At 40.7% G+C, this 13,925-nt stretch overlaps 1 protein-coding gene across 1 annotated transcript in view; it reads left to right on the top strand.

Annotated features, from left to right (window-relative positions):
- Positions 1-13,925, top strand: part of LOC121437522 (short transient receptor potential channel 5-like) — a 146,404-nt gene that overhangs the window by 104,088 nt on the left and 28,391 nt on the right. The window contains exon 6 of the mRNA XM_041637388.1: positions 3,835-4,030. Within this exon, the coding sequence (XP_041493322.1) occupies positions 3,835-4,030 (196 nt within the window). The remainder of the gene's footprint in view (positions 1-3,834; positions 4,031-13,925) is intronic.

Raw genomic sequence — 13,925 nt, 5'->3', positions numbered from 1 at the left:
CCTTCTCTGTTGCTCCTTTCTTATCACTTCCAGATTTCTCCTTATACTTATACTTTCTCCCTGCCAGCCCCATCTATCCTTTCTATGCTTTGCTATTGGCGATTCAGCTTTTTATTCGGACCAACAGGTGTTTTAGACAGGCAAAGAATCACGACTTCACAGAGTTAAACAAATGCAGCATACACACAGGTCACACACCTTAAAATAATAGTCCCCAACACTTTCCCACTGGTATTAGAACTTGGTTAATGTGTTTATCCATTTCTGTGATGATTTTGTTATAGAATAAGTAATGCCCCTATAAAGTCAGCCGACAATTCAACTGTTTCTGTAAGTCATGGGGTTTCTTGCCAGTATCTTTTTAAAATAGTCTTGTCCATTGTATATACCAGGCCCTCTTAACTTTTCTGGACCCAGGGTCTCACTTTGTAGCCCTGAGTGTCACGGAACTTCTTATGTAAACCAAGCCGGCTTCAAACACATAGAGATCATTCTGCTTCAGCCTCCCAACTGCTAGAATTAAAGGCACATGCCACCACACCTAGTCAAGTCCTTTATTTTACTTGAGCATGCCATTCAATAAGCCAGCCTCTGCTGGTGACCAGATCACACTGTGACAATTTGTGTGCCCTGTTGAGGAGTTCTTTCTATCTACCATTGAGGAATAATGTTCCTCATTACTCTCCTTTTCCTCTTCTTGTACCACTTTATCCAGAAGGTGGATTTTACATTCTCAAATGTATACTTTTATGGAATCTTTGTATGAGCCAATAGAACAAGTAGCAGTGAATTGTGTGTCAATATTAACCATTGAAATTTTACTTTTTGCAGATGTAAAAGTAGGTGAAGGAACTTAACATAGTCCATTCAGGAGAAGCAATTAACTCAGAGCCTATTAATGCCTTGTTTATGGCATTATTGTCTGTTGTGCAATCAACAGATACTGAATATTTTCTCTATTTGAGTATATTCAGTTTCTTACTATCTCTGATGCTTCAGGATGTAATTTCTATGTATCATAGTTATTTTCCTTTTTTCTGAGCCCTAGATACCTTAACTTATAGCATCTAACTGCTCTGCTAAATTTTTGCTCCATTACTGGTGTCCTCGTGGTCCTAGCTTCTAATGTGTAAAAATCACTTGTGCTGTGTCCTCTTAGCAGAACTAGATTTCTGCGCCCCGTATCTTCTCTATAATTTTAGTCTTCTGATGGCCTGTGGGATGCATCATGTTGCTTAGTTCTGACTTCCAGTCTCCTGGAAATTCAGAAGAGGTGGTAAGAATGAGGCTCAGATGGCAGAGTGTGTGCCTAGTTTGCATAAAGCCCTAGGTTCTTTACCCCCAGCATTGCATGAGTCAGGACAGTGGCATAGATCTGTAATCCCAGCATTTGCCATATTTTTTTGCTTCTCATGTCCTGGCCCGTGAACTATAGACTCCCATCTTACTATTGATTCTCAAATGCCTCATCATTTCATATTTACTTGCATCAAACAAAATGTAAGCTTTGAAATGGGGATAAATGTAAGCTTCTAGAAGTATAGTACTAGAACAGAATGGCACCTCTCAAAGATTGGGAAGAGAAGGAGGGAGGAGGGAGAGAGGGGAAAGCTTGGTCAATGGGAACAATGGTGCACTAAAATAGGAGCAAAATGTCCTGGGGTCCTTGTTCTCGGTAGGGTGACTCTAGATAAAGCTAATGTATATTCCAAACTGGCTAAAAGAGTGGATTTTAATGTTTCACCGCAAAGAAATGACAGATGCTAGAGACAGTAAAGATGGTGATTAACCTGACGTGGTCACCACACAGAATCCACCTGGATCAAAACTTTATCCCACAAATTAGAATAATTATTATATGTACATTACAGATGCACTAAAACAACCCAAAGAGATAAGATCTTTTTTTAAAAGAAAACAAATTCCTGGGTTTGAGGTATAGTTTAGTGGGAAAGCATTTACATGCATGTGCAAGGCCTTGGTTCCATCTTCAGTAATGAAAAAAAAAAAAGAAGATGAAGAACTATGAGTGTAACTTTCCTATTTCCAATTTGGGACCATCTCGCATAGATCATGCTGCCTCCAAATCCCTATGGAGTCGTGGATAACACTGAACACCTGATACTCCCGATACTCCTGACTCCACCTTGCAAATGAAGAACCATATGCTTTGAGCAAACTGAAAAAAGTGTATTCATTCTTAGATTCGTGTTTCTTATGTTCTACAATTCTTTGGACTTGGGAAATGACTTATGTGCCCCCCGTGAGCTAACTGCACTGTATTGCTGTAGGCAGATTTCTGAATTCAAGAGAGATGAAACCCCAGGTGCCAAAAATATATCTGCAAAGTTCCACATTTGGGTATGGAGACTAAAACAGGAAGCAATAATTTGCAAAGCCATCTAATAGAGACTGATGTAATGGCTTGGCAAGGTCATGAAGACCTGCCCTTGAATTCTGGCTCAGGACTTGCTAGCTGAGTGTCCTTGAGCCAATCAATCTCTGAATGTAACATCATCAATAACAATAAAGAGTTTTAATATATTGGTTTCTTATTTATTAAAAAGTTGATATTTCCTCCACAGATTTTGAAATCCTCTAGTTATCATATAAAAAACCTTCTTTAGGGTTTGTCCTTAAGGTCCCCATCACCTGTTTTTCCCCTTTATTTGCAGTGCCACATCACTTTATAGATTAGTAACCAATATTCTATTATAAAAGCTACGGTTTTTTACAGTAAAGTTTTATGAGTCATGATAATGTAGTCATAAAAATGGAAAACATGCCAGGATGTGATGGTATAGGCCTTTAATCCTAGCAATCAGGAGGACGAGGCAGGCAAATCTCATTGAGTTTGAGCCCACTTTGTACAGGAAGTTCAAGTGAGCCAGAAGACCTTGTGAAGATTTTTTAAAAGAACATGTAAAAACTGCTTCTATAGAGAGATCTTAAGAATACTTAATGTGTATACCATTAAAATATATAACTTATTATTTTGAGATTCATCAAGCTCTTCCACTGAGCTTAGTACCAACTGAGCCCCATAAGAACCATAAAGTGGCAGGTTTTGTTTGGGGTAAAACTCAGCGGTAGAGATCATATTTAGCATATGTAGAGCCCTACATTTCATCCCCAGGACCAAAAAAAAAATAGAGGGGGAAGACAACTTGCCCTCATGTACTTACTCAATGAGTGAGAGAAAGCAAGAGCCAACTGAGATTTCAACCTAGTGCAGTATAGCTCAACATAGCTTTACTTTAAAAGTTTTTTATCATTTTTAATTACACGTAGTGATGTGTGTGTCCTTATGTCAGTGTAGACCTATGAGTGCAGGTGCCTACAGAAGCCAGAGACAGACTTCCTGGAACTAGAGTTACAGGCAGTCATGGTCTGGCCCTAGGAACTGAATGTGGGTCCTCTAGAAAAGCAGCAAGTGCTCTTAACCATTGAGCCATCTTTCCAGCCCCACCACCTCCAACTTGTAAAGCTCCATACTCTTTCACTCTGAATGTGCTGACCCCAAATAATTAGGAAAGCAGTCAATAACATGGTCTGAAGGTGGGAAAGGTGGTTAGAAGAGGAAGTGGCCCGTGGAATAAACTCTGAGCATTTTTAGGTTGCCAGTACACTGAGAGGGGACAGATAATATCCCAGAAAGAAGAACAAAGTGTTCAAATGCAATGTCCTGGCTACACTGTTATGGTAACAAAGAGACTAATATGCAAGAGCATGCCAGTCACCTGCCCCAAATCTGACTTCCCGCATAGAATACCTCATGTTCCCTCTTTTACTCACATTATTCATAGAACTACTTTGTTCTCACATCTCTTTCAGGCTCTTTGAAACCCTCCAGTCACTCTTCTGGTCTGTATTTGGCCTTTTAAATCTCTATGTCACTAATGTGAAGGCCAGGCACGAGTTCACCGAGTTTGTGGGAGCTACTATGTTTGGAACATACAATGTGATCTCTCTGGTAGTGCTGCTGAACATGCTCATTGCCATGATGAATAACTCCTACCAGCTTATTGCCGTGAGTAATTGTTTTACCATGGGGATTCCTTGGGTTTCTAGAGAAGGCACAGTGATGTGGCGCCCATTGCAAGCTCAATGAAACAGTCTGATCGCCTCAATGAATATACATTAGTCAATTATTCATCTGCCTTCTTTCTAGAACAATGCTGTTTGCAGTCTTAGTCTACAGAAAGTCAGTAGTATAGATTGCGTTACTGGATTTGATGACTTTCTTGCTATCTGTTTAAAATGTTTTAACATATTTGAGACAATTTTTTGTCTTGGTAAGGAAACCTCAGGGGATATATTACAGTGGGCTACTCAGTTTTGCACTTCACTTATATTCTGGGTAAATCCAGTTAATCTGTTAATAACATTGCAAACATCCTCCCCAGATTTGGAGTTTGGGAAGATGACCTTCTAGGAAGACTAGGGGCCATTTTGTTTTTGATACAATGTCTCATAATGTTTAAAGTTGCATTAAACTCACTGTGTAGCTGAGAATGACCCTGAACTCCTCCATATCTCAGGTCCTGAAATTACAGAAGTGCACTATAATAATCAGTTAATAAGAGGAGCTATTTCTTGTTAAAGTAGAGATGAGTAAGTGTACTCTACCGTCAGATCAATCTTCTTCGATTGAGCTTATTGTTTTTATGACAGGTGTCATTGTATAGACCAGGCTGGTCTCTAATTCCCAGTCCTCTTGCCTCAACCTCTGGAGTACTGTGGTTGTAGGCATGCACCATGACATTTTGAATCTTGCATTGCTTAAGTTTTAGTGCTATTGGGAGGTAATAGAGCCTTTAGTAAGTGGGGTTTAATGGGAAGTTAGGTCATTGGGAAGTATACTCTTGGAAAGGATTATAGGATGCTACCCCCTTTCTCTTCCTCCTTGCTCTCTTGCTGTCATGGTCACCTGCCCTGCTGTGCTGGTCTGCCACCAGCTGAAAGCAACCATTGACTGAAGTCATGAGCCACAATAAATCTTTCTCTTTATAATTTGATTTTTCTCCTATACTTTCTCACGGTGACACAAAGGTGAATTTGTAGAATTTTTGCCATTGGGGATTTTTTTTAAGGTGTAAAATTGTCTGCGAGGGTACTTTAGGTCATAGATGCTTAAATGACTAACTATAAGGGAAATGGGAGTATAGTAGAAAAAATTAAAAACCAAGGACTGTAGTCTTGGGGCTGTCTTTTATCATCAAGTCAGCTTGGGTACCTTATTTCCCCTTCTTAGACCTCTGATTCTTCATCTCAAAAGTGATGTGTTGCATTGGTGGTGAGTAATACCATTGCCAGCGCTGTGAGCCTATGTTTACAAATCAGGATAGCACAGCAAGGTCCGTCCTAGCTCTGAAATTCAATCCCATTGGTGTCAGGAAACAGAACAATACAATATAGTTCAGCTTCATTTCTTGCCTCTCATAGTCTCTCTCTCTCTCTCTCTCTCCTATTCTCCCTTTTTCCCTTTCTCCCCTCCAAGTCCACCTTCATTCAAATCCAACTAGAGGAAGAACTTAGAGATGACTTATGCTCACACCTAGTCTGTTCTCTACCAGGGATAAGACACACATGGGATCTAAAAGGTTTCTTTTTCTGCCTGCAAAGGCAGTTGTAGTTATCTCACTTAGTATCTAGCAGTTAATTAATCCTAGTGACAGAAAAAAAGTTAAAATTTTCTTGTCATCTAATACAGGGTTTCAGGGTGCCCCACTGAGCGGGGTGACATTTTCTAGCAAGAATAAGAATCATCAACTCTAGCTTTTCGTCACCACCTGCTGGTAGCAGGTTGAGTTTTAATACTCCCTACTTCCGCACCTGAACAAAATACCTTGATTCCTGTCACTAAGGGCCTGAGTAGGTGGCCTGAATGGGGCCTACATCATCTCACACATCTGCAGTCGAAGCAAACCAGGCTGAATCCTCCCTGCTGCTCTGGAATTTCCTGTTTGTATATTTACAGCATTGGATTGGAAATGAATCCAATTGGGTGTTAATATTGGGCAAACTGATGGCACAAATACCCAAGTTTTTCCAAGGAGTAAAGAATAGAAAATACATTTCATTTCATTTGTAATATTTCTACTTCAGCCAGGTGATGGTGGCCCACACTTTTAATCCCAGTACTCAGGAGGTAGAAACAAGAGGATCTCTGTGAGTTCAGGGTCAGCCTGGTCTACAGAGCGAGTTCCAGCACATCAAGGGATACACAGAAACCCTGTCTTGGAAAAAGAAATCTCTACTTTAGAACTGTCCCTTTAGAAGGCCTCTGTTATAGGGATAAAGACTTTAGGAAGAGAAACCACTGGAGACACTTATCTTCTCCTTTAATGGGTACCACAAGCTGCCTCAGCCTTGGTAGGAATGTGGCTGTCAGCAAATATCACTAGAAAATTATTCCGTGTTTATTCTAGTTCAGAGGTTAAGAGCCACAGCTAACCCAGGAAAAGTTGTGCTCTTTATCAGTGCTTCATGAAGGATTAAGATACTGAGGAAGTGGCTATTTTAATAGTCAGTTGAATCTAAACAAGGAAAAAATGTACAAATAAGAAAAACATACATAAACTTATCATAAAATGCCAGCACTCAGAGTCAGGTTTTGCCATGTGGCCCATGTATTTCTTCCTTTAACATTTTCTTCCCAGTTCTGAAACAAATGTGATTTGAGCTGTTAGTTACCTAATGACAGTTTAAAGGTATAGGTCCTGTCTCTTCCTGAGATCAAGTAAGCAATGAAAGGTTTCATGAGGGCAATGCGTGTGCCTGAGGAAGAGTCAGAAGGGATACCAACAAGAAAACGTGATTAGAAGCACAAAAAATTATGATTTTGTAAAGGGCTCAGGTCTGGGCAGCAACTCCCAAGTCAAAGATATCACCAGCCTCCATATAAAATAACAACTACCAGTGGACTTTCTGGGGACGAAATAAATGGCTCTATTTGTATTTCCAGAGAGCAGAAGACAATATAACCCCGCCCCCTGGCCATCAGTCCCACCAAAGAGTTCAAACTCTGAAAGCTGGGCTGAAATTAAGTAGCAGTGGACTCCCTTTCCAAGTGAAGGACTTGTTCGGTTCAAGATGCATTAGGGAGTGCATAGCAATCCAGAAACTGACTCTTTCTCACCCCATTTTCTGCTTTTCTATGATACCAAACCACACTGAGAGACCTGATCCAGGACTATCACATTCATGAAGGAGAAAGAAGATATGCCCATCCATCAAATACATAGAAAGTGTTCCCGCCCTTGGGTAATGTGGAATGTGTAAATAGCTGTTAGTAATCTATTTTCATCAAAACTTACTTTTTCTATTACTGCTATGTACAGAGACTCTACCCAGAACCCTGAGCTAACTGCCTGACCTGCCAAGTCCCATTTTTTCATCCTTAGCCAAAGCTAAGAGAATAGAGTTTTTCTAAGATGTCAAAATTCAGTAGCTACCATTTAATAAATATGGTCATATGGTCATACTTTTATCTCTGTAATTATAGTCGTGTTCACCATTCACCCATGGGCCACACATTATATAAATGTATTCAGTGCATGTTATCTCATTAAATCATCACACTCATTTTATGAAGTGTTGTTATTAATTTCACTTTGTAAATGGGGAAACTGAGGAAAAGAGACTGAAGTGACTTGTCTAAGGAGGAATACTCTGTTTCCTTTCTGATTAGCGTGCTTAAGTTATACACATTAGTGAGTTTCAGATAATATTTCATGGCATGGCATACACTATACAAATCCAGCCTCTCTATCTAAGCTACCCTTCCTCCATCTCCAGCAATCACTATTCTGCATTTGGGTCACCCTTTCTTTAAAAGCATGCACTTGTGAAAGAGGATATGTTCTACTTGCATTTCTGCATCTGGCTTAGTTCACCTAACATAATGTCCCACATTTCCATTCATTTTGTTGCAAAATAAAAGGTTTTCATTTTCTTGGTTGCAGAATAATACTCCATTGTGCACATTCACCACATTTTCTTTACCCATTCATGTGTTGATAGGCACCTAGGTTGATTCTGTATTTTAGCTATTGTGATAATGCCACAATCAACATCTGGATGTAGATATCCCTTTGGTATGCTGATTTTATTTCCTTTGCATATATGTCCAAAAGTAAGACAGCTGGATATTATGAATTCCATTTCTCTTTTGTTGAGGAGCCTCCATATTGTTCTCCATAATGGCTATGCTAATTTTCATCCCTATCAACAGTGCAAGGGAATTCATGTTTTTCTTCACAACAGCATTTGTTATTTCTTGCCTTTAGTTTCTGTCTTTTTGTTTTGTTTTGTTTTAATAGCCAAGGACAAATTCACTGTAAGGCCTCCTGATCCAAATTAACAATATCATACCTCCTCCTTTTGGCCTACATCCTGATCAAAGGCCCTGATGCACACAGGATATTCAGCTTCTATCTAAGCTCAGCCCTCCTTTCCCTTGGCTGGCTTGCTGGCTTCTAATCAAAGGGATCCTGTAGGGGGACTTGCTTGTTTCCGCAAACAGTGTCGTCTTTGATACACCTGTATGCTCAGCACCATGCCTCCACCTCCAGCTTTCTTCTTCTCCTTTAAGGTGGCCACCAGATGTCAAGCAAGTTCTTTCCCCTCTACTCTGCCCTTATTTCTGCCAGACATATGGCCCGCTAAGGTGAATCTCATGTTTACTTTCTTAAGACACAGTCTTTTGGTTTTATGTGTATGGGTTTGGTTCTATATACATATATGTGCAGTATATGCACTCTAGGTGCCCTCAAGGACTAGAAAAGAAGTTACTGGAGTTACAGACAGTTATTAACAGCCAGAGTAGAACGGGGGTCCTCTGAAAAAAACAAGAAGTGCTGCTGGTCCTGTAGTAACTGCGCCTCCCCAGTCTGTGGCTCACACCTTTAATCCCAGCCCTCAGGCCGCAGAGGCAGCCAGATTTTAGTGATCAGTGTCAGCCTGGTAAACACAGCAAGTTCCGAACCAACCAAGGCTGCATAGTGATACTTTGTCTTAAAAAAAAAAATCATACTCTGTCAAAAAAAAAAAAAACAAAGCCCATAGCCACAGAGAATAAGCAGGCCACCAAACTCATGACAAGGACTCATTATCTCGCACATCCTGCCTTGAGACACCTCAGCCCTCTTTCCCAAACAGATCTTGCATGCCTAAAACGTCTCTGGAAATTATACCCACACTAGTAAATGAACCGTCAAACCTGGTGTTCCAGGACTGGAGATTGAGGCACTCTCAGCAAAGTTCATAGAGTCAGCGGTCACTGTTATCTGCCCAGACCGCCGGTCTCTGCCTGGGCTTGGTTTGGATCTCCCCCTGGTGGTCTAACTTAGGAACAACATTTTCTTCGTCCTATTGCTGCCTGGCCTCAGATTTTGTCTGCTAGCCATTGGGAGGGTGGGTATCTGCTGAGGACCAGAACAATTCACCTTGAATTTCTCACAGTACAGGGTAGCAGGATCCTGTTGTGCACCAAACTGTTTCCAACTGTAAGTGTAGCCTGTGGTGCTTGCTGCTGCATGATAAGAATTTTAGTGACTGACAGAGGGGCAAGGAGGAATGGGAAGAATACACAAACAGCCATCATTTTCTTTCTTGCTATTTAAAGGCAACCTAACAGGGTAGACACTCAGGCTGCTTCTCCGTTACCCAACAGGTTGCCTGTCCTGGGTGTTCATCAGTAGCAGAAATAATTCTCATAAAAATTTCATCTTGGATCCACCTAACAGAAATAGGACTGCTTATGCCAGTCACCAGTTAGTCCCAATGCCTCTCCCTAAGTGCCTGAAGAAGCATGGGGAGAGACAAGAGCAAGAAAAAAGTGATTGGAGACACCGGAAATATTACCAGTTCCCGAGCCAAAGATGCCAGCAGCCTCCATGGAAGACAGCAACTGGTAGTAGGCATTTCAGATGAGTTCCAGGCTGAAATTAAGAAAAAAAAAGCGCATCTCCCTGGACATTGGTCTCAGGGTGTTCTAGTCATAAGTTAAAAATTACATTGGTAGACAGTTCAAGTGCCCATGGCCCAGAGGTCCTTACCAAAGAGTGTGGTTCTTCATAGATTTTTGCCTACTCTCACAGTCCTTGTTTTGGGTGCCAAGCATCTTTTGACTAGAACAACAAATGATACAAATATTCTTTTATTTCTGATTGGCCTGAGGGTTTTTGTTTTTTTGGCTGCTCGCTTTCTCTTTCAGTGTTTAAGATAGGAACTCACAGTGTTGCTTCCACAGACAGGCCTTGAACTTTTCATCCTCCTGCCCACGTCACCCATGTGCTCGGGTTGCAGTTGTGTGGCCACAAATCCAGTGTCTGTTTGGGATTTCGAAACTAAATATGGTATTGGCCAAGGATCAGCAGCTCTGGGAGAATCACTGCTTTTGCCGAGGATCCAAAATGGGGGATCCTCATGCCTGCGACTCTAGCTTCCGGGGATATGATGCCCTCTTCTGGCCTCCGTGGACATGAACACACACACACTTTAAAACAGGTTTAGAAAATATAAAATGTTCAGTTCTGAGTTACCAATAAGAAAGCCTTTCTCAGGCCAAGTTGGTGGTGGTGTATGTCTTTAATCCCAGCACTCAGGAAGCAGAGGCAGGGGGATCTCTGAATTTGAGGCCAGCCTGATCTACAGAGTGAGTTTCAGGACAACCAAAGCTACAAAAAGAAACATTGTCTTGGGGGGGAAAAGCCTTTCTCTTCCTGTGATCACCAGAGCCCAGTGGCATAGCCTTCCCCAATACAGGCAGTTAAGTGGGCAGGGAGTGTTAACAACACAGAAGTAAAAATACCCAAAGGAACATCAGGGATGTTGTCTGCCTTGTACTTGAGATGTCGCAGATTTATCTTACCTCAATTGTTATGGTTAAGCTGCTGGATTTGGTTTATTATTTTTATTTATTCTTCTCTCAATATAATATATCCTGACCACAGCTTCCCCTCCCTCTTCTCCTCCCAGCCTCTCCCCTTCATCTCCTCTCTCCACCAGATCCACTCTATTCCTTGTTCCCTCCTCCCCCGCCAAAAAAAAGCAGGCCTCCCAGGGACATCAACTGAGCATAGCACAAGATAAATCTGCTCTTTTAAAGAGTGACAAGGGAAATATCATGATAAAATAAGAAAAGAATAACACCTCTCTCTCCTCTCCTCTCCTCTCCTCTCCTCTCCTCTCCTCTCCTCTCCATTCCCAGCCCTTCCTCTTCCTTTATCTCTTTGTTTGCATCACAAAGTTTGGCTGTCTTTTGCTCTCCTTTTCACTTTTCCCTGGGTAATAAAGAGGATGAGATGCATAGTTATCTCAAAGGCTCTTTTAATAATAGTGGCACATCAGAAATCTCCAAGAGTGGCAGAAAAGAAAGCATTGTAGGCTTCTTCACTCATTAAGGAATCAACACTTATTAAACAAGACTTAATTAAAGGGTTTTAAACACTCTCGGTTCCCTCCATCCAGTGTCCATGGCCTGGATCTAAAGAGGACTTCCTGGTAGATCTTCTAAGAGATAATGCCATGGGGTTTTGCTCATACAAGCTCTTTCACACATTTCGTACAGGCAAACAAATTGACGTAGAGATATTTTTAAGGCAGAGGGTCTCCATTCTAACCAGGACGCATGTTCTAAAATATTGTAGGCTCTCATTTTTAAATGTGTTTGAGGACTGGAGAGACAGCTTAGCAGTTAAGAACACTGACTGCTTTTCCAGAGGACCTGGGTGAAGAAGGACGCTTAAAAGAAACCCCACACTAGCTGAGAATTGAGAATAATAGAGGGCTATGTATTTAGGGGTAGACTCGCAAATCACAATCCTCTGCTGGAAAGGAGAACAGCAACTTAATCCTGCAGTGGGAAAAGAGGGCGGATGCACACTTTACATCTGTATAAATAGTAGAAGAGGCCCCGCCCAAGTGGGTAGGTAACTTAAAGGCTACTGGCAGTAGGAATTCCTACAGCACCTGGGTTCAATTCCCAGCACCCACATGACAGCTCACAAGCATTTATAACTCCAGTCTCCGGGCTTCTGACATCCTTGTCTAGCCTCCATAGGCACCAGGCATTCAGATGGTGTATAGACATACATAGTAGGAAAAACTCCCAAGTACACATAAAAATAAATTTAAAAGAATGTAAATGTATCTGGAACATGAGTAAACGAATTCACTGTGCTTTTCGTACACAGTGAAGCCGAATTTTTTTTTATTAATAATTTCCACCTCCTCTCCTCCTCTCCCTTCCCTCCCCTCTTCTCCTCCCCCTCCCTCCCCTCTTTGGTCTAAAGAGCAGTCAGGGTTCCCTGCCTGAAGCCAACTATTTTGAAGCACAGAACATTTTAGACAAAGCTGATCAAAACTCATCGTATTATCCTCTAGCCAGGGGCTAGTGACTTTATTAATTACTTGTCATATTTTTTTTGACAAAATACCTGGTTTCTATTGCTGTGAAGAGACACCATGTCCATGGCAACAGGAAAACAGTTCATCGCGTCTGACTTACAGTTCACAAGTTCAGTCCGTTATCACAGTAGAGCATGGCAGCATGCAGGCAGAGATGGTGCTCAAGAAGTACTTGAGAGTCTTACATCTTGCAGGCAATAGGAAGTAGAATGAGTGTCCCACTGAGCAAAGCTTGAACAAAAGAGACTTCAAAGGCCACCCCCACAGTGACACACTTCCTCCAACAAGGCCACACCTACTTCAACAAGGCCACACCTTCTAATAATACCACTCCCTTTGGGGGCCATTTTCTTTCAAACCACCACATCTGAAAAAAAATAAGTTAAGGAAGTATTTATTTGGGATCCATCATGGAGACAGGGACTTAAGGTAGCTAGTCACATTGTATCTACAGTCCATAAGAAGAAAAGGATCACTTTTGCCTTTTAGTCTAGAACCCCAGCCCAAGAAGTGGTGTTTCTAATATGAAGTTGTGTCTTTGCGTCTTAACCTAATCTAGAAATTCCTTTACAGACATAACAAGAGACTGGTGTCCTAGGTAACTCTATATTCTATCAAACCGACAATATTAGGCATTGCAGAGAACTTTCGCGTAAAGGGCCAGTTAGTAAATATTTTAGAGTTTGTGGACCATATATTCCGTCTCAGCTACTCAATTCTTTTCTCGTAAGACAAAAGTAGCCAAGGCAATACATAAACTAATGGGTATAGCTGTGTGCCAGTAGTTTTTCATTTTTCTTTAAATCTGAAGGGGCAAAATATTATACCTTTGATTATTGAGTATGTTAAAGTGTAAGACAAATATTCTTAGCTTGTGAGATATACAAATACTAAGTAGCCAGTTTTCCAATTACATGGCTGATTTCAAAATACATGTCTCTTCAACCTTTGCAGATCAAAGGGATCATGGCTTACGTTTTCTTCATATTCCACTGATGCCTAGAAAAAAACAGGTTCTACCTACATATAGTAAATATGTATTTTTGTAAATATAATATAAAATATTGATATAAAATAAATAGTAAATATATAAGTAAATATATTTTTGAATTGATAGAAAAATGCTTTGAGCAATCTCTGATTTATAATTTTTTAGCCCAGCTTAAAAAATGGATAAATGGATTTATATTCATTACAAGTCTTTCAATAGCAATGTTAGGGGAATTATCTAACTAGAAGAAAATCTACCTCAATTTTAGATTTCATGATAATAATGAATACAGTTCCCAGTTTTAGTCCCTGGCATCAATAATACACAAATCATTTATACTTAATCCAGTGCTGTCCACTTTGTAAAACACGCTTGCATATGACTTTGACAATGTTATCTTCATCTTACCGGTAAACAAGCTTCTTGTAGATGTTGAGACATGGCTGAGTTCATGTGGCAAATTTGCTCATCCCTTCCTTCTTCGCACAAGTGCACGTGAGAGCCAATGAAGAAGAAGTCA

This window comes from Microtus oregoni, unplaced genomic scaffold (genome assembly GCF_018167655.1).
Source record: "Microtus oregoni isolate MIOR12 unplaced genomic scaffold, Mior012 000052F_ref0000163, whole genome shotgun sequence".
NCBI lineage: Eukaryota > Metazoa > Chordata > Mammalia > Rodentia > Cricetidae > Microtus > Microtus oregoni.
This window is presented reverse-complemented; position numbering and strand designations above follow the sequence as displayed.